The 22,846-nt window shown below is 33.9% G+C and overlaps 2 protein-coding genes across 3 annotated transcripts; both read left to right on the top strand.

Annotated features, from left to right (window-relative positions):
• The first annotated feature begins 5,719 nt into the window (after positions 1–5,719).
• On the top strand, positions 5,720–12,211 carry LOC104090035 (putative F-box protein At1g47790). 2 transcript variants are annotated; one of them, XM_009595073.4, is made up of 3 exons: positions 5,720–6,095; positions 6,412–6,467; positions 10,515–10,583. In XM_009595073.4, the coding sequence occupies exons 1-3, from the start codon at positions 5,849–5,851 to the stop codon at positions 10,527–10,529; spliced, it is 318 nt and encodes a 105-aa protein (XP_009593368.1). In that variant the 5' UTR covers positions 5,720–5,848; the 3' UTR covers positions 10,530–10,583. The 2 variants fall into 2 exon arrangements, with proteins under 2 accessions (XP_009593368.1, XP_009593367.1); XM_009595072.4 differs by lacking the exon at positions 10,515–10,583 and adding an exon at positions 10,765–12,211 and having other exon boundaries at positions 5,721–6,095.
• LOC104090036 (F-box protein CPR1-like) lies at positions 11,220–11,855 on the top strand. Its single transcript, XM_009595074.2, has one exon. The coding sequence runs from the start codon at positions 11,220–11,222 to the stop codon at positions 11,853–11,855; it is 636 nt and encodes a 211-aa protein (XP_009593369.2).
• Positions 12,212–22,846: the final 10,635 nt, after the last annotated feature.

Raw genomic sequence — 22,846 nt, 5'->3', positions numbered from 1 at the left:
TCTTTAAATTTACGAGATTCAAGAAGTAATAGATTTAAAAATAAATAACACGAAAGCTAATATGTGCAATCATGACCATGAAATGAAACCAAAACTAAGAGTCTACTAGTGTGTGTGCCAAGACCTGGTGTCACAAGAGTATGGGCTACTAGTAGAATATACAAAAGATTTACTACTCTACCGTCTGAAATACAATAGACAGAACAATAACAACAGAAAGACTTTGGCTGCTGCGGAACGGTTCGGAAGGGCAGCTCACCATGTAGTCTCGTACTAGGAGTCAAGCGTGTGCGCTGGACTGATATCCAGATGCACCTGCCTCAGATCCTGCGCATCAAGTGCAGAAGTATAGCGTGAGTACATAAACAACGTGTACCCAGTAAGTATCTAATCTAACCTCGAAGAAGTAGTGACGAGGGGTCGACTTCGACACTTACTGTGGGCCAACAATATAAAAATATAAATTTCTAATTAAACATGATACATAAAAATGATAATAGAACTCCGAGCAGAAAGCAAATAAATAATTCCTTTTATCGTGAGTAGGAACCAAGTCATTTCCCTCATCTAACCATTTCACCTCTCAACCCCATGAAATAATATTAAATATATATGAGGGGCTTCCAATATCTTTACGCACGAATTATGTCGTGGACGTACGACCCGATCCAAATATACATATACATATACTGTGCATTATCGAGGGTCAAACGGCACGAACCATAGATGCATCTATTAACCTGCCGAGGCGAACAACCCGCTCTAATGAGAGTAGTAGAAATTTACCCCGCTTGCGGAATATACTTGCGACGCGGTTGAACATAGATTTTCTCAATTATCATAATATCTCTCAATTCTTTTCGAAATAAAAAATTCAACTAGAAGCTTCTAAAGTATTGAAATCCTTAACCTCAGCTTTATACTAGACAATTAATAAGCATAAACAAGCAGTGGTATCAACAAAGTATATTGTGAACCTAAATCTACCCGGACATAAGTATGAATAGTAGCTACGCACGGACTCTCCTCACCTCGTGCGTACGTAGCCCCCCTTCCCACAAACAGAAGTGCATATTAATTAAGTTCACCTATGGGGTTAATTCCCTCTTATAAGGTTAGAAAAGAGACTTCCCTCGCCTCAAAGCCTACTTTCCGGTCCAAGATTATGCTCAAACCCTCGATTTGGTGCCGAACAATCCAAAGCTAATCAAATAGTATATAAACTAGTCAATACATTCTCAAAAGTTCGTATTCCAACTATTAAAGAGGTTACCCAACCCTGAATGTAAGATTCCTAAAATTCACCCCCGGCCCCACGTGCCTGGATTCCGAAAATATTTGAAGAAAGTTATTACCCATAATTTCACGAACTCAAATATATAATTTTTACTATATTCCATAACTAATTTCGTGGTCAAATCTCTTTTTTATCCAAAACCTAGGTTTTCATCTAAACCCTTGATTTTATCAAATTTTTATATGTTAATCTACCTATAATCTATGTATTTAACTCATGTTGTGTAGAAATTACTTACCTCAAAATGCTAGGTGAAAACCCACATTTCAAGAGCTCCAAAATCGCCCAAAAGATGAAAGAAAATGAGCTAAATGGCCTAAGTCCCGCATTTAATAAGGCTGTATACAAGTCACAGATGTCGCATTTGCGACACCTGGTTCGCAAATGCGAAGGTCGCAAATGCGAACCTGGGCTCCCACTGCCAAGGTCGCAAATGCGACCAAGGGGTCGCAAATGCGAACACTGCCGAGGTCGCAAATGCGACTAAAGTGTCGCAAATTCTAACACTGCCCAGCTCAGGCTTCTTCGCAATTGTGAAGCCTTCCTCGCAAATGCGAACAAATTCTCGCATTTGCGAGACCTGCAACAGCTTCCAAGAAATACCAGAAAAACTGAAGTTTTTCTCATCCTCCCGAACGCCCGAAACTCACCCGAGTCCTCGGGGCTCCACACTAAACACCCACACAAGTTTAACAACATCATACAAACTCACTCGAGTGATCGAAATACTGAAATAACATCAAAAATCATGAATCAGACGCTAAAACGCATGGATTAACTCATGAACTCAAAAACTTCTAAAAATACTTTCGCACGTCCGATTCCTATCAAATCAACTCGGAATGATGCCAAATTTTGCGTGCAAGTTTTAAATCACCATACGAAACTATTCCCGATCTCGAAATTCCATTTGGACCTCGATATCACCAAAACCTTTTCCAAACCATATTTAAAGAACTTCAAAAGCCTTCAAGGAATTAATTTCACTATTTGGCGCCTAAACGCTCCCGGGTCATCCAAAACCCGATCCGAACATACACTCAAGTCCGAAATCATCATACGAACCTATTGGAACCTTCAAATCCCGATTTCGAGGTCGTTTGCTAAAAATATTGACTGAAGTCAAATTTAGCCATTTTGCCAACCTTTAGGAACCAAATGCTCCAATTTCAATCCGAACCCTTCCAAATCCCAAACTAACTATCCCCGCAAGTCATAAAACAGTAAAAACACATACGAGGAGTCTTATTTAGAGGAATGGGGTTCTAGAAAGCAAATCGACCGATCGGGTCGTTATACCTAAATATAATAACAACAAAAAAAAAACTCGTAAAGCTAATATAAAATAAGTATTCGTGAACTGCTCGGAATTCACACCATAAATCTAAATAGAGTTTGTACAAAGGAATCCAATTAATAACATGATTTTTTTAGATCAAAGTCCTTAGTTTAGGGAAATAATTAAGTAATTATTCCTAAATATTAGAATATTAATTAAATGACTATTCCTACAATTTAAAAAAATAACTTAAATTACTATCTTGTCCAACGTGAAAGCTAGTTTTAAAGGGTAAAAAAGACGAATGACATTTTGCTAAAGGCTTTCGTGCTTTTAATATAGTACTAGACTCTATACTCGTGCGTTGCACGAATATTTTACGTCAAGTATCACATAATTTGTGCAAAAGATAGTTAAGCATTAGTAACACGTGTTAGAGTAATAAAGTGGATATTAACTAATGTATATAATAAATTAGCATTTTTAGTAAACTAATATTTGAATTCAAAATGTAAATGGTCACTGCTTGTCCCTCCAAAAATAAGTTACATGCAACCTGTAATTATTTGAAATTTTTTATCCTGTTTGTTCTTAATTTTTAAAAAGTGTGATACAACTAGTTTGTCTTCCCTCATATACTTTTTTGTTAATTAATTTTGGAGAAATTATTTTTTTTCTTAAAAGAGTTCCTTAATCCGGGCACCGTCGTATACGGTATATCTGATTATTCCGGCACCTTTGAGCTTTATCACCATCGTCCGTGCATTCACAATTTTAGGAACTATGTTTTGCCACTCCCATATATCCATTTTAAAGTTTTCTGGCAATGTCTTCTCTCCTTTCAAAAAATTAAATTTCCACTCTAATTCGTTCTGTTCATTCTTCCATAAGAGTTCAAACAAAAAGAAATTCCCGACTTATTGCATTCACCATAGGACCAATTATTACTTTGAAGTGGTCTTGCACTATTTCTTATGCCCGTTGCTTTTAGACCTTATTTCTTAAAGCTCCCGATTTTGCATTAGAAATTTGGTAAAATAACCTATTTACCCTCAAGAGCCATAAAAAAAAAGTCATATAGAAGCTTTCGTAAGTATACATAAAGTTCAGCATAATCAAAGAAGAATTTAGTGGATACATAATAAGAAACAACTGCACAATATATTAATATCTACTGATCATCAAATTTTTATATCCTTTTTACACGAACTGTTTAGTTCTATGATTATGTAGGAGAAATTGATTTGTCCGATGAGCTCAAACATAGTTGACGATATGAAATTTTCAAAGCTTGAATGCTATTGAAATAGATACGTAGAATAATGTTTGAGAGAGAACTCATACAACGAAGAAAAATTAAATCTAGCCATAGGAACGATTTATTTAAAGTAACATATATAGGTTGTACAAAGTCGCCTTATTCTTGTGAAATATGTTTATCAAAGTGCTTGTTTCCATGTACGAGACGTAAGTCGGATACATAACATGAATCTTTAAGTTAGAGTCCTTTACAAATTTGACATATGATTGTTGCTTTAACAGAGTTTGAGTTGATTTAGAGTCCTAATTATTAGATGAAGTGCTTAAGATTACTATTTTATCCTGTATGGAATTATTCTTTTGAAGATAAAATTTAATTTTGGAAGGATATAAAAGTTCATCAATATTTGAGAAATTTTTTCGTCATTCAACACTTAACGTAAATTATTTGTGCTTTTATAATAATATAGATAGATAGATAGATAGATATAGATTAAATGTTGATATTTTCCAAACAAAAAGAGAAAATGGAAGGAGAAAATGAAGAAGCAAGAAAAACAACAATAATTAAAGTGGAAAAAACCTCATATGATAAACTGAGGGTCATTTGGTATGAGGTATAAGAAGGTATAGTGCTGGTATAAAAATTTAATACCAACTTTATACTTTGTTTGCTTAGCAAACTTGGTATAAGTTATCCCGGGATTAAAATTAATATCGGGATAATTTATACCTTATAGATGGTGGGGTAATTAGTGTCGGGATAACTTATACCTTCTTCTTATAAATTATGCAATTATCATTTTTAATACAACATATCAAACAGTGGATAAAAAATAATACCAGAATAATTAATCTCAGTATAACTTATCCCAGCATAACGTATCCCGGCATAAGCCGTATTCAAACCAAACGACCCCTTAAAGTGTCGTCCCGTCGAAGGGTTGAAGCTTATGAAATTTAATTATTTACGAATTAATAATTGACAGTTAAATAGCCCCAAATTGGCATGTTAAAAAGATGATTCAATTTGATGAAAGTCACTTGGTTGACCACTTTTTAAGTCGGCTATTAGAGTTTAGCCATATTTTAAATTGAATTGGTAAAGTAGTCATTAAGCCAGTTAAATTAACGATTTCATCCCCAACTAAAGTACGGAACACAACCCCATCGATCGTCATTGGAGTTCGAAACTTTGTGGAATCCCTAGTAAAATAAGCTAGAATTCATAGATTTGTTGAATTTTCAAATCCATGGACAATTCCTAATTTTTGAATATTTACTGGTGCAAAATTTAGGAGCGATTCCTGATTTTTGAATTCATATTATATTTCAGCAAATTTAAATCTTTGCTAGTGCAAAATTTAAAATCCAAGATAAATTACTGATTTTTAAACTTTTACTAGTACAAAATCCATGAACGATTTTTGATGTTTTTGATTTCATAATATAATTTAGTAATTTTTAATCTTTAAATATAAAATTAAGGATATATTACTGATTTTTAAATCTTTATTAGTATAAAATCTAGGAAAATCAAGGAATGATTCATGGTTTTTGAATCTTCAGTTCATTCAAACTTCGAGAATAATTCCTGAATTTTGTACTTATAAATATTCAAAATCTAGTAGTCGTTCTTGGAGTTCTTCCGTGTTTTAGATATGGTTATTTTTGTTCAAATTCGTAGTTTTACATTACTGAGTGGCTACTTTGCCAAAACTAATTTAAAATATGGCTAAATTGTAATAGCCGGCCCAAAAATGATTCTCACGTCAATTCGAGTTGCAACCCAAATTGATCCGGTAAGAAAACATCACTGACCCAACCCGTTAAGATCCGGTTGAGGTGGACGGGTTATACAAATATGGGTCAGATTTGACACCACCGCAGGCGTAAATGGAAACAACAATAGAAATCCTAGGAATTCCAATAAAAATCAATAGAGAAGAGGAGCTTCACAAAAGGCGAATCTTTTGAATCAATCAAAGCAAGAGAGAAGAGAAGCTCCAAAGATGAGACGGAAGTCAAATCGCCAAGACAAGAAGAAAATATCAGTAACTTCCGATCGCCATGGAGAAGCAAATAGAGAAGAAGCGACACAAAGGGCAAGTCTTTTCGAGCAAAGCAATAGAGAAGCGACGCAAAAGGCAAATCTTTTCAATCAAATTAGCATTAGAGACGCGACACAAAAGCTTTGTCTTTTCAGATGCCAACAGAAGAAGAAGAAGAAATCAGTACCTCCCAATCAAATTCGCAAAGGTATTTGCTAGTTTCTTTCTGCTGTTTCTCTCTGTATTTTCTGCTTTTTTCGATAGTATGTGTGTGGATGTGGGTTTATTTTGCATCTCGACTAAGTCTATCCTAACTTTGCCCGCCAAGGTTTATGGGATGTGAAAGGAACTAATTTGTTTTTTGGTTTCCCACTCGTTTCCAACATATACCTGCATTGAGCCCTGGACTAATCAGGATTCTCACCGGGGAAAGAAGTAATTTCCCCCCATCCATTGCACCCTTGGTGCTATTCTGCTTGTGTTTTATCGTCTATATGGGATCTAACAACAATTTGTAATTGCAGGGAAGAGAGTTGTGAATCAGTCGAAGTATACAAAGCTGATGGATATTGACGATCAGGTGAGTTCTTTCATCCCATGCCATCTGATCAGGCTGTTGGAATTTAGGTGTGTTTACTATGGCTAAAAAGTCCCCTTTTTCGCGTAAAATATATGTGTTTAATTAACTTATGTTGTTAAAGTGTTTTAGACCCAGTGGGAAAATTTGGATGAACATGGTCTGCGGTGTTTGGTGATAAATACAATGGTAAATAAGAGGAGTAGGAAAGAATGGAAAGTGAATTAGAGCCCGTGTTGCTTAGCTGAATTTAAGCAGTTTTGAAGCACCAAATGCTGAAAACACTTTTTAAGTGTTGGAGCTGAAAATAAGTTGTTGGTGTGTTTGGTAAAAAGTGCTTACTTTTGCTGTTAAAATGATTGAAATATCTTAACAATGTAAAGGAGCTAATTATTACAAGTTTTTAATTCTAAACTGATAAAAATAAAATTAATTTGTTTGTCAATCCACTTTTAGTTCTAAATTGATTTAATAAGGTAATTTTAATAACTATAAATTATTTATTTGAATAAGATATAAAAATTGACGTTACATCTAATACATTGATTTATGTACCAGTCTACTTTTGCTATCCAGTGGCATGGAAAAAGAAAAAGGAATCTGGTCTTGGTATAGAGATGCATAATCTGGGGAGTGGTAATGGGGTTGGAGCTAACAACATTACAAAAATTTATGATCAACGGACTTTTAGCTTCTAATTAATGTGCATAAAAGAAGAAAACTGGGGATGATTATTAAGAAATAGGTGAGAAAAAGAAAGCCATAAAAAAGAAAAAGAACAGAAAAAAATTCCAAAGCTTGTGAATGTGGTACACAAAATAAGAAAGAGAAAAATATAACATACACCTAATGAGCTAAGGCAAAGATGAACATGATGGCAGTTGGCAGAGATGGAAAAGAAATGAGTAGAGTTAGGGGCTTAGGGCTGTTTGTTGTAAAGGTATTATGGAAATTATAAATGTAAGGGGTAATAAAGTAAATTAATCTGTCAAACTCAAATAGCTTTTAAGTTGAAAAAAATATGATGGGGTTACCCAACTTAAGGCTTTTGTCTTGTTTTGGCTTAAAAGCTGCTTTTTTAAACTTGCCAAAAAAGTGTTTTTAAGCCAGTTTGACCAGCTCTTAGGTCCATCCAAACACCCGCTTAGGCCCATTGAGGACTATAGTTGTTTCTCCCCTCTGTTGTGTAAAATATTTTCCAAGGTTATGATTAACATTGTCAACCAAATCATTAAAGAAAACATTTTTCAAGAAAAATATTGTGGTTAGCAAACAACGCAACTTCGGTATATTCTTTCTCATACTCATGCTGAAAACTGTTAGAAAAGAGCCTCATTGGTTTTCCTGAGCTGAATTAGTTTGTAGTATGATTTTGTGATTGAATGAGCTATGGCCTGCAAAATGTATGAAGAAGTGAGGGAGTATGCTCTCTGACATTAAGCCACCTTACCATTAAGGCATTAACTTTGCATTAATTTGAGAAATTACCAAGGCAGCTGAAATCTAAAAATCGTGAAACTCCTCAGAAATTTTGTGGGAAATTGAGAAACAGATAGGATCATTGTTTTAGATATCCTGAATTTCCTAGGTCATACTAGTTTTGACAGCACATAGTGTATGATCTTATAAGATTCTAAAGTTTAACTAATTTTCCCTCCACTTCTCCCTTTTGTCCTAGCCTTATAATTTCGAATATCTCTTATGTTGGGGATATAGTGCCTTGAGCTAGGATAGATGATTCTACTTCTTGGTGGAAATTTTAATATATGAAAGTGAATATCCTAGGACATCATGAAATTACCAAAAGTTGGAGAAGGGGAATTGAAAAGAAGGGTTTATTTGGTTAAGGCACAGGGTTGAGGTCAGTAAGATTAGCTTCTTTGCGAGGGAAGACACTAATTGATTAACATAGATGACGTTGGTGGAGAATTACGGTGAATGATGATCATCTTGTCAATATTATCTGATTTTTGACTTTATTATTCTTGTGGACTGGTACGCTTCATTCTCATTTTAGGTTAGTCAACTCTTGTTCTTGAAACATGGTTTTTAGTTTGTCATTTGGTTTAATCAAGTTTAGAGCTGTGATTGAAGCTTATCTCCTTCACCAAATGTTATTGGATATTTTTTGATAAGGTAAAAGTTTATTAATAAGGTACCAAGATGGTAAAAAATAGTACAAGAGGTAGCCCAGATAACAACATATCTCATACTATCCTCTCCCTCCTAACATTTCCAAAAAGTCAATACACTGATTCTGATTTGCTAAATTACCATAATTACACCAAAGGTACAGATTATGAAGATATTGAGATTGCCAAGCTTCTATAAGACCCCTTACTGTTTGAGGCATCACCCAAGAAATGCCACAAATGCCGAAAAATAGATTCCAGCATTGCCTATATACTTTGCACTGGAGGAGAAGATGAGTTAATGATTCCTGTTCTTCTTCAAACAAGTAACATCTATTACACAACCGGAAACCTCTTTTCTGCAAGTTATCCCGAATCAAACAAGCCTCCCAAATAGCTATCCATCCAATGCATGCTACCTTAACTGGAGCTTTGGTTTTCAAAATCATCTTCCAAGGCCTATTAGCATCTCTGTGATTTGACTTCTTTATGATCATGCTATAACAACTTTTCACTGAATAAGTTTTATTCCAGCTGATAATCCAGGACAGAGTATCCACCTTCCTCTGATCAATTGAAACAGATTCAATTTGTTGGAGTAGGTGACACAAATCCTCAAGTTCTCGGTCATCCAAATTTCTTCGAATAATAATTTTCCATCCTGTACCTGAGTAGAAATCAGCAATGGATCCAGCCTTATTGACAGAATAGTTGAACAAATTAGGGAACTTCATTTTCAGGCATACATCCACTATCCATAGGTCTGTCCAAAATTTAATTTTCTGACCATTCTCAACTCACAACTTAATATATTCTAATAACTCTCCCCATAATCTACTTATGTATTTCCACATACCCCCTCTTGCATTTAAGTGTAAGGAGAGAGGTCTCCACCCTTCCTTATTACCATAAATAGCATTGATCAGGCTCTTCCAAACTTCATTACCTTCCAGCATGTAGCTCCATAGCCACTTGAAAAGTAGGCTTTTATCGTGCATTTTCAAATTCCTTGAAAAGTAAGACATGATTAACACAATATATCATTTTAGAACTTGCAATGTTTTACTAATTTTTTAATTATAACGCAAGCACATCTTTTGAATAATATTTATTGTTATTTTTAAAAATAAGGGATACGTGCAACAATGTATCCTTATATTCAAAACAAGAGCTAAGACTAGTTACAGTTAAAAGACAAAAATGGTCAAAAACTTGACTTCTCAATGTTCAAAACAGAGCTAAAAGTTAGTTTTTTTTCAAACTACTATTACTAAAATTTTCAAAGTCGCTGGTCGTCAATGTCATCTGCTGGTGCTTCTCCCCGTTTCTTTCTTTTTCAAAAGGCTTCTCTGGTGTTTCTTCTACAATCTCTTTTGGTATGACTGCTGACTTGGTGCTGCTTAATGGTCCAGTCACTGGAGTTCACTGGAACTTTAGAGCACATCCGTCTCTTGCTCTGTTGCTCACTTGTTGCCACTACCAAGTACCAAGTAATTTATTCCACTAGAAATCTTCAATTGTTCTATTTGTTAGCAAATAGTAGAGGGAAGGAATCAAGAAATTTTCGGGTCCATCTTTTCTTAACTCCTGAAATAATTTTCTAGTTCTTAATTGAATGAACGAATGAGTTTCTAAAGAAAGTTGAACGATCACTAAAGGAATAAAATAAATTAAAAAAGGAAGTATTTATTTGTCTTTTTTAGAGAACAACAAACTTAGTCATGCATTGAATGCCAAACTCCTACTTTGGTTTCTTTTAGGATGTGGATTAAAGAAGTAATCACCGTAGGAATCAAATGTTATTTCTACTAGGGCAAGAGATTCTTTTTGTCCTTGGACTATGTTATAAATAATAGTATACTTTCTAATAAAACACAATCACTAGATCAATGCAAAACTCTAATGTGAAAATCCATAGGTATTCTTTCTTTGAAACAACAAAAGTAGCAGTCGTTGGCCTTGGCTGGTCTTCTCTACCAAATCAAGGTAAGCCGTACATGCCATACTTGAAGATTTGTTCTCCAACTGTTGTAGTTTCTTTTTAATATTTGATCTTGAATTTTGTATATATATATTTTATATATATATAAAATATGTTAGTATGTGCGCCTGAGAATTTAACGTCTTCAACTTGTGAACTACTAAAGCTCTTTCGTTGTCTTATCTAGGACATGGAAATTCACTTCCAAGAGGAAATCATTATGGACATTCTTAGCAAGTTACCTGTGCAGTCTCTTCTTCGATTCAAATGTGTTTCACGATTTTGGAAGAAATTAATTTCTGAGCCTTACTTTATGATGAAGCATCTCAATCATGCCAAGAATAACCAAAATTCTCAAAAATTTCTTGTTTGCCAACTATGCCCTAAGGATGGTATGATTTCCTTTTACTGTTCTTCTTTATCGTCAGTTCAACCGGTCGAGGACGTCCAAAGACTTGATTGTCCTTCAGACTTTAAACCATGGCGATGCGGAATCTTTTGTTGTTTCGATGGCTCGTCTCTTATTGGGGTTCATGATTATCCTGACATAGATCTCATATGTTTGCTATGGAACCCCTCCACAAGAGAATCAATAGTACTTCCCATGCAGAATGTCCAGTGAAGGGAAATCATGCTTACGGAATGGGATATGACTCAACTAGTGATGATTATAAGATCCTTAAGATTGACGTTGACATTGATGATGGTCGCAAAGTATCTAGTGAAATTCTCGCGCTGAAAAATGTCTCCTGGAGAAAAATTGATAGACATCCTAGCGACATTTGCTATGTGTTGTCTGGTGGGAACTCTTTGGCATTTGTACATGGAGCATTTCATTGGCTGGGTTTTTCACAAAATTATTCAATGGTTTCATTTAGTATTTCAAATGAGGTGTACAAAGAGATACAATTGCCGGAGCAAATTTGTTTGGGATCGATGTACAACAAGTTTGACGTTTCAGTATTGGAAGGAATGCTTTGTGTTTATTCTACTTCTATTCGGAAGCAGAGCACCTTTTCGTTTTGGCTAATGAAAGACTATGGTGTCAAAGAATCTTGGACTAAATTATTTACTATACGAGATACCGAGATTTATTTAGCCATACCAAAATATAGGTTTGCCGATGGTGAAGTGTTGCTTCGCTGCATACACGCTGAGAGTTGTGGTCCTTTACTTAGGACATCCAAAGGACCATTTGGATTGTGGCCTCAAGGTGATATCTTTCAGGATGGATTCGTTTTTACGGAAAGCTTGATCTCTCCAAAATTACTTACCTAGTATTTGCTTGTCTGTTTGGGGAGTATTTGCTTATTTATGATCGGGACACTTTTCTCCTTTTTCAGAAATCATGTTACATCTTGTTATTCTTATAAGTTTATGTATTGCTAGCTAAGTTTTGGTACCAAAATGTAGGGTGTCAATGGTTATCTGAAAACGGATCAAACCGTTCGACCTGATTGTTAGGTTTTTCCAATGAAATTGTAGGTTTTAATATAAATTCATAATTGTACCAAACTATTAGGGTAAGTTTTTTTTTTTTTTTTTTTTGGGAAAAAGAATACTTGAAAGATAAATCGAGCTGAATCGAATAAGCATATATGTATTAAAAAATAATGAAGCGTTACATTTTTTTACCTTTACAGTTTTTCTTATAAAAAGATTTACATTGGGCTTTTGATGGATTGAGATGGAAACGACGACAGGTAACGTTCAAGTCTACTTTGCCACAACAACAACCCAATATAATCCTACTAGTAGGGTCTGGGGAGGGTAGTGTGTACGCAGATCTTACACCCCTACCCTGGGGTAGAGAGACTGTAATCCCACTAGTGGGGTCCGGGGAGGATAGTATGTATGCAGACCTTACACCCCTACCCTGGGATAGAGAGGCTGTTATTCCACTAGTGGGGTTTGGGGAGGGTAGTATGTACGCAGACCTTACACCCGTACCATGGGATAGAGAGGCTGTAATCCTACTAGTGGGGTTCGGGGAGGATAGTGTGTACGCAGACCTTACACCCTTACCCTGGGATAGAGAGGTTGTAATCCCACTAGTGGGGTCTGGGGAGGGTAATGTGTACGCAGATCTTACACCCGTACCCTGGGGTAGAGATGCTGCTTCCGATAGACCCTCGGTTCCCTCCTTCCAAGAACTCCCCACCTTGTTTTTGGGGTGACTCGAACTCATAATCTTTTGGTTGAAAGTGGGTACTCACCACTATAACAACCCACTCTACTTTGCTACAGCTGAAACAAAATTGGTTCTATGTTCAATAGCAAGTCACAAAGGTAGGTTTTCTCCTTTCTTTTTTAGGTTCCCTTCTATATCTTTGTGGTAAAATATCAAGTCTATCTTTTGCAAAATTTTAGTGACGCTACACGTTATTTTTTTTGGACTTTTATCTCATTAACAATAAATTTTTGGTTGGTGAGTCAATCATCGTTCTAAGAAAGAACAATATTTATTAAATTAAAATCTTACTTGAGCATTGCATTTATACAAGTTCTTGTAGTTAAAATTATTCTATAAAAACATACAATACCTTTAGTCTATAATTTATGGGTTCGTTTGACATTTGGTACGGGTATAAGGGATAATTAATCCCGTGATTAAATTTGATATGAGTTTATCCCATGTTTGGTTTTGATAAAATTGTGGTATAACTAATCCCGGGATTAGTTATCCCGAGATTGTAGTATTTTTTTATCCCCATGAGAGGATGAGATAATTAATTCCGAAATAATTAATCATGAAATAACTTATTTTCCGACCAAACGACCCCTATGCGTTATATTAAGTCATAATTTTACATATCAAATGAGACATTCTAACAACAATGTGACTCTTATGTGATGTTTTAAAAATAAAAGTACCGAATATTAATCCGATCTCACCGATATCGGAAAAAAATTGAGATGGTTGAAAAGCTTTTGAAAAGTCTAGTATAAATTTGTATGGTATAAATTTTTTAAAATAACTTGACGAACGGAACCATTGACTCTCCTATCACTCTACCACAATGTATTTACCAGATGTGTCAATCTGCTTATTTCATGTTCTCATATAAGCGACCGGAGTTTCTTATTGCTAAGAAAGCCCCTCTTTTTTTACCTATTATTGCTCGTCTAGTTGTTGTATATGTATACTGATTGCTACGATCAATGCAATTTACAAATTATATACTAAAGCTTGTTTTTCCGAATTTTGCACATGCCATACATCTGATATTTCTTAATTGCCTAAGGATATATATATTGATCAATGTAGAAAATGATTCTGTTTGATCATCTGAAAATTACGGTGAAAGGCCTTTTGATGTTTTGCAAAAGATATTCCTCAAGTAAGCGTGCTTCTCATGAATGTTCAGGATAATGATATTTATGTTATCGATATAGTGACAAGTAATATTCGCCTGGTGAAGTGCGGCAATAGCCATTTTTAAGCTCGCTATTTAAAATATATCAACAATTTATAATATATTTAAAGATTAGCCAATTTATCCCAATTTTAGGACTAAGTATCCTTAATTTGGAAATTCAGGACTTAGCTAGCGTTTGAACATAGATTTGGTTGAAACATGAAAAAATGAGATGAAAAATAATTTTTGAAAGTTAAAATTTTGTTTGGACATGCATTTTGCTTGAAAAGAACAAAACTTCAAACACTTCAAAAACTACTCTAAAGTTGTTTTTGGGATTTCAAGATTTTATTTTCAAAATCTGCCAAAAAATGATTAAAATCTATTAACGAACAAATATTTGAAAACACAATTTGAAAAAAAATTCCCAAATTTTATGGCCAAACGGGTGCGTAGTGTCCTAAATTTTTGAGCTGCTAATTTGTGTTCTGAATTTCTGAACTACTCATTTAAAATTCGGGATATAAGATTCGAACTTCTTGACACAATTTTCGAACTTTAGGACACGATGTCCTGAAATTTAAATTTTGAGGTTTAAACTCTAAGACATCGTGTTCTGAAGTTTGAGCGAAATTGGCTGATTTTTAAATACATTGTAAACGTAAATATATTTTAAACAATATGCTTAAAAGTGGTTACCTGATGTCATTTCCGCAAATATATATAGGGTAATTGTCACGTTTAATACGGTATCATCATCACAATTCACATGGATAAGGAAATCCTTTAATTTTACATTGTCATGATATGTAGAAGATGCAAATGCAACTGGTAATAGTTAGAAGCCCAGAATATATCATTAATATCCAGAGTCCAGATATTATGCTGTATGTTATAAAATAAAGACTGTTAAGTAAAGACAAGTATAGAGAGAAACTGATATATTATTCAAATTTCAAACTTATGTACATAATGAATTGAAAACTCCTCTATTTATAGAAGAAAAGAAGCAGTTGCGAGGCTTTTCAGGAAGCAACTACAAGGCTTTTCTTTAGCTACTTGTAAGCTGTCTACATGAGCTGCTTGCAACCTGTCTGTTTAATAAGAAGCTGCTGCAAATCATTTCATTGAGCTGCATGCATCAGCTGCTTGTAGATAAACTTCAACAGAGTACTAAATGGATAATCTTCTTCAGGAAGATTATCTATAGCGGATTAATAAATGGACATCCACAATATAATTATTTTCATAACACTCCCCCTTGGATGTTCATTAAAAGGTATTGTGCCTCGTTAAAACCTTACTAGAAAAAATCCAGTGAAAAAAATCCTAGTGAAGGAAAAAGAGTACACATATTTAGTAATACGCATTTCTAGCTGCCTCATTAAAAACCTTATAAGGAAAACCCTGTGGGAAAAAAATCTTAGTAATAAAAAAGAGTACATCGCGTATTTTATTCCCCCTGATGAAAACCTTGTTTCAAATATTTGAGTCTCCGCATTCCAATCTTGTATACCATTTTCTCAAAAGTTGAAGTTGGCAAAGATTTAGTGAATAAATCTACCGGATTGTCACTTGAACGGATTTGTTGCACATCAATATCACCATTTTTCTGAAAATCGTGTGTGTAGAATAATTTTGGTGAAATGTGCTTCGTTCTATCTCCTTTTATAAATCCTCCCTTCAATTGGGTTATGCATGCAGCATTGTCTTCGTATAAAATTGTGAGTCTTTTCTCACATTCCAAACCATATTTTTCTCGAATAAAATGAATTATTGATCTCAACCATACGCATTCCCTACTTGCTTCATGAATAGCTATTATTTCAGCATGATTTGAAGAAGTAGCAACAATAGATTGCTTTGTGGAGCGTCATGATATGATAGTACCTCCATATGTAAACACGTACCCGATTTGAGATCTATCTTTATGGGGATCAGATAAATAATCTGCATCTGCATAACCAACAAGACCTGCACTATTTTTGTTAGCATAAAACAAACACATATCAAGAGTTTCCTTTAAATATCGCAATATATGTTTAATCTCGTTCCAATGTCTCCGTATAGGAGAAGAACTATATCTTGGTAGTAAATTAACAGAAAATACTATGTCAGGCCTTGTAGCATTAGCAAGATACATTAGTGCACCAATTGCACTGAGATAGGGTACTTCGGGACCAAGGAGTTCCCCATCCTCTTCTGGAGGTCGGAACAAATCTTTATTTACTTCAAGTGATCGAACAACCATTGGTGTACTCAATGGGTGCGCTTTGTCCATGTAAAAGCGTTTTAAGACCCTTTCTGTATAGGCAGATTGATGGATACAGATCTCGTCTGCTAAATGTTCAATTTGCAGACCAAGACAAAGTTTTATCTTTCCAAGATCTTTCATCTCAAATTCTTTCTTAAGATATTCAATTTCCTTTTGGAGCTCTTCTTGAGTTCCAACAAGATTTATGTCATCAACATAAACAACAAGTATAACAAATTCTGAAACCATTTTCTTTATAAAAATACATGGACAAATAACATCATTTATGTAACCCTCTTTCAGCAAATATTCACTGAGGCGATTATACCACATGAGCCCAGATTGTTTTAAACCGTACAAAGATCTTTGTAATCTGATTGAGTACATTTTCTGAGATTTTGAATATGCTTCAGGCATTTTAAATCCTTCAGGGATTTTCATGTAAATTTCATTATCAAGTGACCCGTACAGATAAGCTGTAACCACATCCATTAGATGTATTTCAAGCCTTTCACGTAAGGCTAAACTGATGAGATATCGAAATGTTATGGCATCCATAACAGGTGAATATGTTTCTTCATAATCGACTCCATGTCATTGTGAGAATCCTTGTGCAACAAGGCAAGCCTTGTATCTTTCAACTTCATTTTTATCATTCTTTTTTCGCACAAAAACCCATTTATGACCAACTGACTTTATACCAGCAGGTGTTTGGACTACTGGTCCAAAGACCTCTCTTTTAGCAAGTGACTTCAATTCCGATTGAATTGACTCTTGTCATTTTGGCCAATCAGATCTTTGTCGCATTCTTCGACAGATTGGGGTTCAAGATTCTCACTATCTTGCATAATGTTAAGTGCAACATTATATGCAAAAATATTATCCACCACTATTTCAGATCGATTTAAATTAATCACATCACCAGTAGAACTTATTAAAAGTTTCTCACTCACTTGAGTCTCGGGTTCATTGATTTCTTCAGGAATCTCAGAACTAATCAGATTTTGGGTCTTTTCAGGAGATCCCTTCATAATATTATTTTGATCATTTGTCGATTTTCTTTTTCTAGGATTTCGATCCTTATAACCCAAAGACCTACCACACTTCAGGCGTGCTTTAGGTTCACTAGCTCTCATGCTGGTAAATGGTCCTCCTGGGACATCAATTCGGATAGGCACATTCTCTGTAGGGATATGTGACTTAGTTATCCTTTTCAAATCAGTAAATGCGTCTGGCATTTGATTTGCTATATTCTGTAAATGGATGATCTTCTGGACCTCTTGATTATATATATGGGTACGTGGATCAAAATGAGATAATGATAAAACTTTTCACATAATTTCTCTTTTGATTTCCTTTTTCTCTTCCCTTAATTGTGGGAAATTTGTTTCATTAAATCGACAATCTGCAAATTGAGCAGTAAATAAATCTCCCGTCAATGATTCAAGATAGCGAATAATAGAGGGTGATTCAAACCCAATATATATTTCTAATCTTCTTTGGGCCCCCATCTTACTGCGATGTGGTGGTGCTACTGGCACATATACAGCACATCTAAAAATTCGTAGATGGGCAATATTTGGTTCATGACCAAAAACTAATTGTGACGGAGAATATTTATTATAATGTGTCGGTATGAGACAAATAAGTGATGTTGCATGCAAGATAGCATGGCCCCAAACAGTAGTGGGCAATTGTATTTTCATAAGTAGTGGTCTTGCTATCAATTACAGGCGTTTAATAAATGACTCTGCAAGGCCATTTTGAGTATGAACATAAGTTACAGGATATTCAACTTTTATCCCAACTGATAGACAGTAATAATCAAAAGCTTGAAATGAGAATTCTCCAGCATTATCAAGGCGAATAGCCTTTATAGGATAATCTGGGAATTGTGCCCTTAATCGAATTATTTGGGCTAATAGCTTTGTAAATGCTAGGTTGCGAGATGATAGTAGGCACACATGAGACCATCTTGAAGATGCATCTATTAGGACCATAAAATATCTAGACATCCCACTTGGTGGGTGAATAGATCCACATATATCCTCATATATACGTTCTAAAAAGGCAGGGGATTCAATGCCAATCTTCATTGGTGATGGTCTAGTGATCATTTTGCCTTGATAACAAGCATCACAAGAAAATTCATTATTTGTAAGAAGATTCAGGTTCTTTAATGGATGCCCACTCGAATTTTCAGTAATTCGTCTCATCATTATTGATCCAGGATGACCCAAACGGCCATGCCAAAGCACAAGAGTATTTGAATCCGCAAACTTCTGGTTTAAGATAGAGTGTGCTTCAACTGTACTAATTTTTGAATAGTATAAGCCAGAAGATAAAGTTGGTAACTTTTCTACAATGCATTTCTGGCCAGAAATATTCTTTGTAATACAAAGATATTCCGCGTTCATTTCATCTATCGTCTCAACATGATACCCATTTCGGCGGATATTCATAAAACTCAACAAATTTCTTCGAGACTTGGAGGAGAATAATGCATTGTCTATAATAAGTTTTGTTCCCTTAGACAGAAATACAGTAGCTCTTCCGGAGCCTTTAATCAAACTTATATTACCAGAAATTATAGAAACATTTGCTTTTTCCTTATGCAAATAAGAAAAGTATTTCTCATCTTTGAATATGGCATGAGTTGTTCCAATATCAATTATACACATATCTTCATAATTGGTCTTTGATCCAAACATAATTTGAGGATTATCCATATTCTTCAAAATGACATAAATAAAATAAATATGATTGTAAACATCATTATCAAAGCATAACTTTTATTTATGTACAACTATTACATAACCATACTATCTACTACAAACAACAAAAATTAAAATATTTACATCTCTACAGATTCATCACCGATCACATGACTTGTTTCTCATTCTGGGAGTGCAAAGTAATCAGCTACATCCAAATGCATAAAGTCTAAATTATCTTCAGAAATAAAATTTGCTTAAGCATTTTTCTCTGTCTTCTTCAGGGAGGCTTAATACAGCTCAACCAGGTGCTTTGGCGTACGACATGTACGTGACCAGTGCCATTTTCCTCCACATCTATAGCATGCATTTTATGGCTTTGCTGTTTGCACCGCTTCATGCTTTTGTTCTTTCCTTTTCCACTGCTGGTGGTGATGAGAGTTCTTTGGTGCATTATTATTTCCATGATTAGAGTTTCCTCCCCGATCACGGCTATGACCATGACTGGGGCCACGTCCTCTTCCACGCTTAGCTTGGTGGACGTTCGTCTCATTCACTTCAGGGAATGGACAAGAACCAATAGGTCGGCTTTCATGGTTTTTCATTAATAGCTCATTATGTTGTTCGGCTACAAGAAGATGTGAGATAAGTTCAAAATATTTTTTGAATCCCATCTCTCGATATTGCTGCTGCAGGAGCATATTCAAGGCATGAAAAGTGGTGAAAGTTTTTTCCAACATATCATGATCAGTAATATTATCACCACATAGTTTCAATTGGGAAATAATTCTGAACATAGCAGAATTATACTCACTGATAGATTTAAAATCTTGTAGCCTTAGATGAGTCCAATCATAACGTGCCTGTGGAAGAACGACCATCTTCAGGTGGTCATATCTATCTTACAAATTATTCCACAGTATGACTGGATCTTTAATAGTAAGATATTCCATTTTCAGGCCCTCATCAAGGTGACGACGTAGGAATATCATTACTTTGGCACGGTCTTGGTTTGATGCCTGATTTTTGTCTTTGATGGTGTCTGCCAGACCCATCACATCAAGATGAATTTTGGCATCAAGCACCCAAGACATGTAGTTTTTGCCCGATATATCCAGGGCTACAAATTCAAGTTTAGAAAGATTTGATATTATTTAGAAAAAGAAAGTTTGTACCTGTGATACTTTCAAAGTATTTACTAGAGATGGCTGAGTCTCGTGCTGATAACGTGTTCTAAAATAAAGATTGTTAAGTAAAGACAAGTATAGAGAGAAACTGATATATTATTCAAACTTCAAACTTATGTACATAATGAACTGAAAACTCCTCTATTTATAGAAGAAAGGAAGCAACTGCGAGGCTTTTCAGGAAGCAGCTGCAAGGCTTTTCTTTAGCTGCTTGTAAGCTGTCTGCATGAGCTGCTTGCAACCTGCCTGTTTAATAAGAAGATGCTGCAAATCATTTCATTGAGCTGCTTGCAGCCTGCCTGCATCAGCTGCTTGTAGATAAACTTCAACATAATAATCTTTTTCAGAAAGATTATTTATAGCGGAGTAATAAATGGACATTCACAATATAATTATTTTCATAATACTGTGTTCATTATTGACGAGCAGTTGGAGGGTTCATTTTACGTTAAGTTGAAAGCCGAATTTGTTAATATTATGGTTGATAATTAGTCACAGACTTGAATTTACGTTGCTAATGCCCAAAGGCAATTCACAGATAGTGTGACATCCCATCCTATATATGCAAATAAATTAATAGAAGAGCTGAAATTACATCTTGGTTAACAAAAAGTGTGGTGGGAAGAATAAAGGATAGTTTGAATTCATGGAATTCGAAGGGTAACTGAGCTCTTTTAAGTGGTACTGGTCTTAATATACGCAATTTGCGCGAGTAAAAAATATTTAAAAATCACATAAATACTATTAAGAAAAGTGTCTCGAATTATAAAATTAAATGAAATAATATATTTTCCTAAAAATAATAAATGTTGATTCTGTTTAGCTAATTCTATAAAGAAATAAACATTATGCCACAGAAATCTCCATGTGCCTTATAGTAATTCTGATACATGAATTTTATTTTTAGTTTAGAAGTCCAAGCAAATAGGTATAATGTATTAATTTGTACTAACAATGCTGACAACAACATTTTAATTTTTATATAACTCTTAAAATTCTTTAGGAAACAAGTTAAAAAGGTAAGTCTAAACTTCAAATACTACCTTTTTCATCTTGACTTTAATTTTCAAACTAAGGATATACTTTAGTTTAACCTATTATTCCATTCACTGTAAAATAGTTTTATTATTATATATGTATATTATTTTAAAGAAATAGTACATAATTGAAGGTTAAGATTTAAGAGGATATGTCAACGTTACAATAATAGGGACATCCATAAATAATTGTTTGAATTATAATATTATTTTTTTTTATAGAAAATTCACATTAAAAATAATTTTATACAGAAGTAAGGTTGGTTCTTTTCTTATATGGAATTAAAAGTAAACTCATCACTTCTAAGAAAAAATTAAATTGTGTTTAAAGTAAAAGCACAACATTTCTACAATTCAAAAGATAGATAAAAAGGGGGTTAAAAAAAAGTCCCTAATTTCGTTCGGTAATCAACTAAAGTTTTTCCACAACAAAAGTTAGAATTTCCTCTTTAAGTAGAATGTTTTTATTTAGAAATATTTGAGTTTTCTGCATGTTTGATAAAAGACAAATGGTGACTCCAGCTAGCTGAGTAATGATAGAAATCTTGATCGTTGAAGTATTCTGATACCTTATTGTATTATGAGGACTTCTATGGGAATATCTTATAAAAATTATTGTTATTTATAATATATATGAAAGACAAACCAATAACATAAAAATTCTTTTATTAAGATTTGTTAAATAAAATAAATCAAAAAATTAATTAGTTTAATCATTTGGGAATAAAGATGTTGTCCTATAGCTCATAAAAAATTGATAGGTGACAATGTAAAATTTATGAATGACTAATGTTGATATAATATTTAACAATAAATAGTTAAATTTATAGAAAAACGTAGAAATTTGTCATTTGTTAGAATAATTGGAGAAAAACTTAATGACGTTTAGTTTACAATTGATTTTGTCTAAATTTGGATATATTTTTCTATTAAAATTAGGGCATAAATAAATGATGATACCTTTTATTGGTCTACAAAGCAAATTGCAATCTTTTAAACCTTAAGTTTTCTTTTTCTCCAAAAGAGGAATTTGTTTTTAAGTCATAGCATGCGTGAGTCCTATATATTAGGACTAATTACATATAATTTCGAATAAGGAAAGATATAATATACAAAAATTTAATTGATCTAAAGTCCTAAATTTTAGAAAAATATGAAATGACTATTTTGTCTAGTGTGAGATTTATTTTTTAAAGGGTAAAAAAGGCGAACGATATTTTACTAAGGACTTTCGTGCTTTTATATGCCTAGTCTTAGGGTACGCGCTTTGCGCGTGTAGCCTATATAAGTGAATATACAATCTTAAAAAATTAAGTAATTATTATTAAATAATGTGTTTGAGCTGTTGAACAAAAATTAAAAGAAAATATAAGTTCCTAAAATTGATAAATATTTATCCAATTTAGCTAGTTCAATAAATAAAAAATACTGCCATGTAAAAATTCTTATATACTTTATTGTGATTTTTGATGACTTATGTAGGAATATATGACAAAAAGTATTTTTTTTGGTTACCTAATACCGAAAATAAGTAACAAATAATACTATGATATAGCTAATTTTGCTCTGTTTTCTAATTTTTTTCACCGCTAGTGCTCTTCTTGTGGAAATAAATTTACGTAACTTAGGAATTTTATCAACATAAAAAATAATTTTACTTACATGAAGATTTTGAAAAAGAATTGAATTAGATTCTTTTTCTATGTAGTTAATTCAAA

Source organism: Nicotiana tomentosiformis, chromosome 2 (genome assembly GCF_000390325.3).
Source record: "Nicotiana tomentosiformis chromosome 2, ASM39032v3, whole genome shotgun sequence".
NCBI lineage: Eukaryota > Viridiplantae > Streptophyta > Magnoliopsida > Solanales > Solanaceae > Nicotiana > Nicotiana tomentosiformis.
The sequence above is the reverse complement of the archived record's forward strand: the minus strand, read 5'-3'. Positions and strand labels throughout refer to the sequence as shown.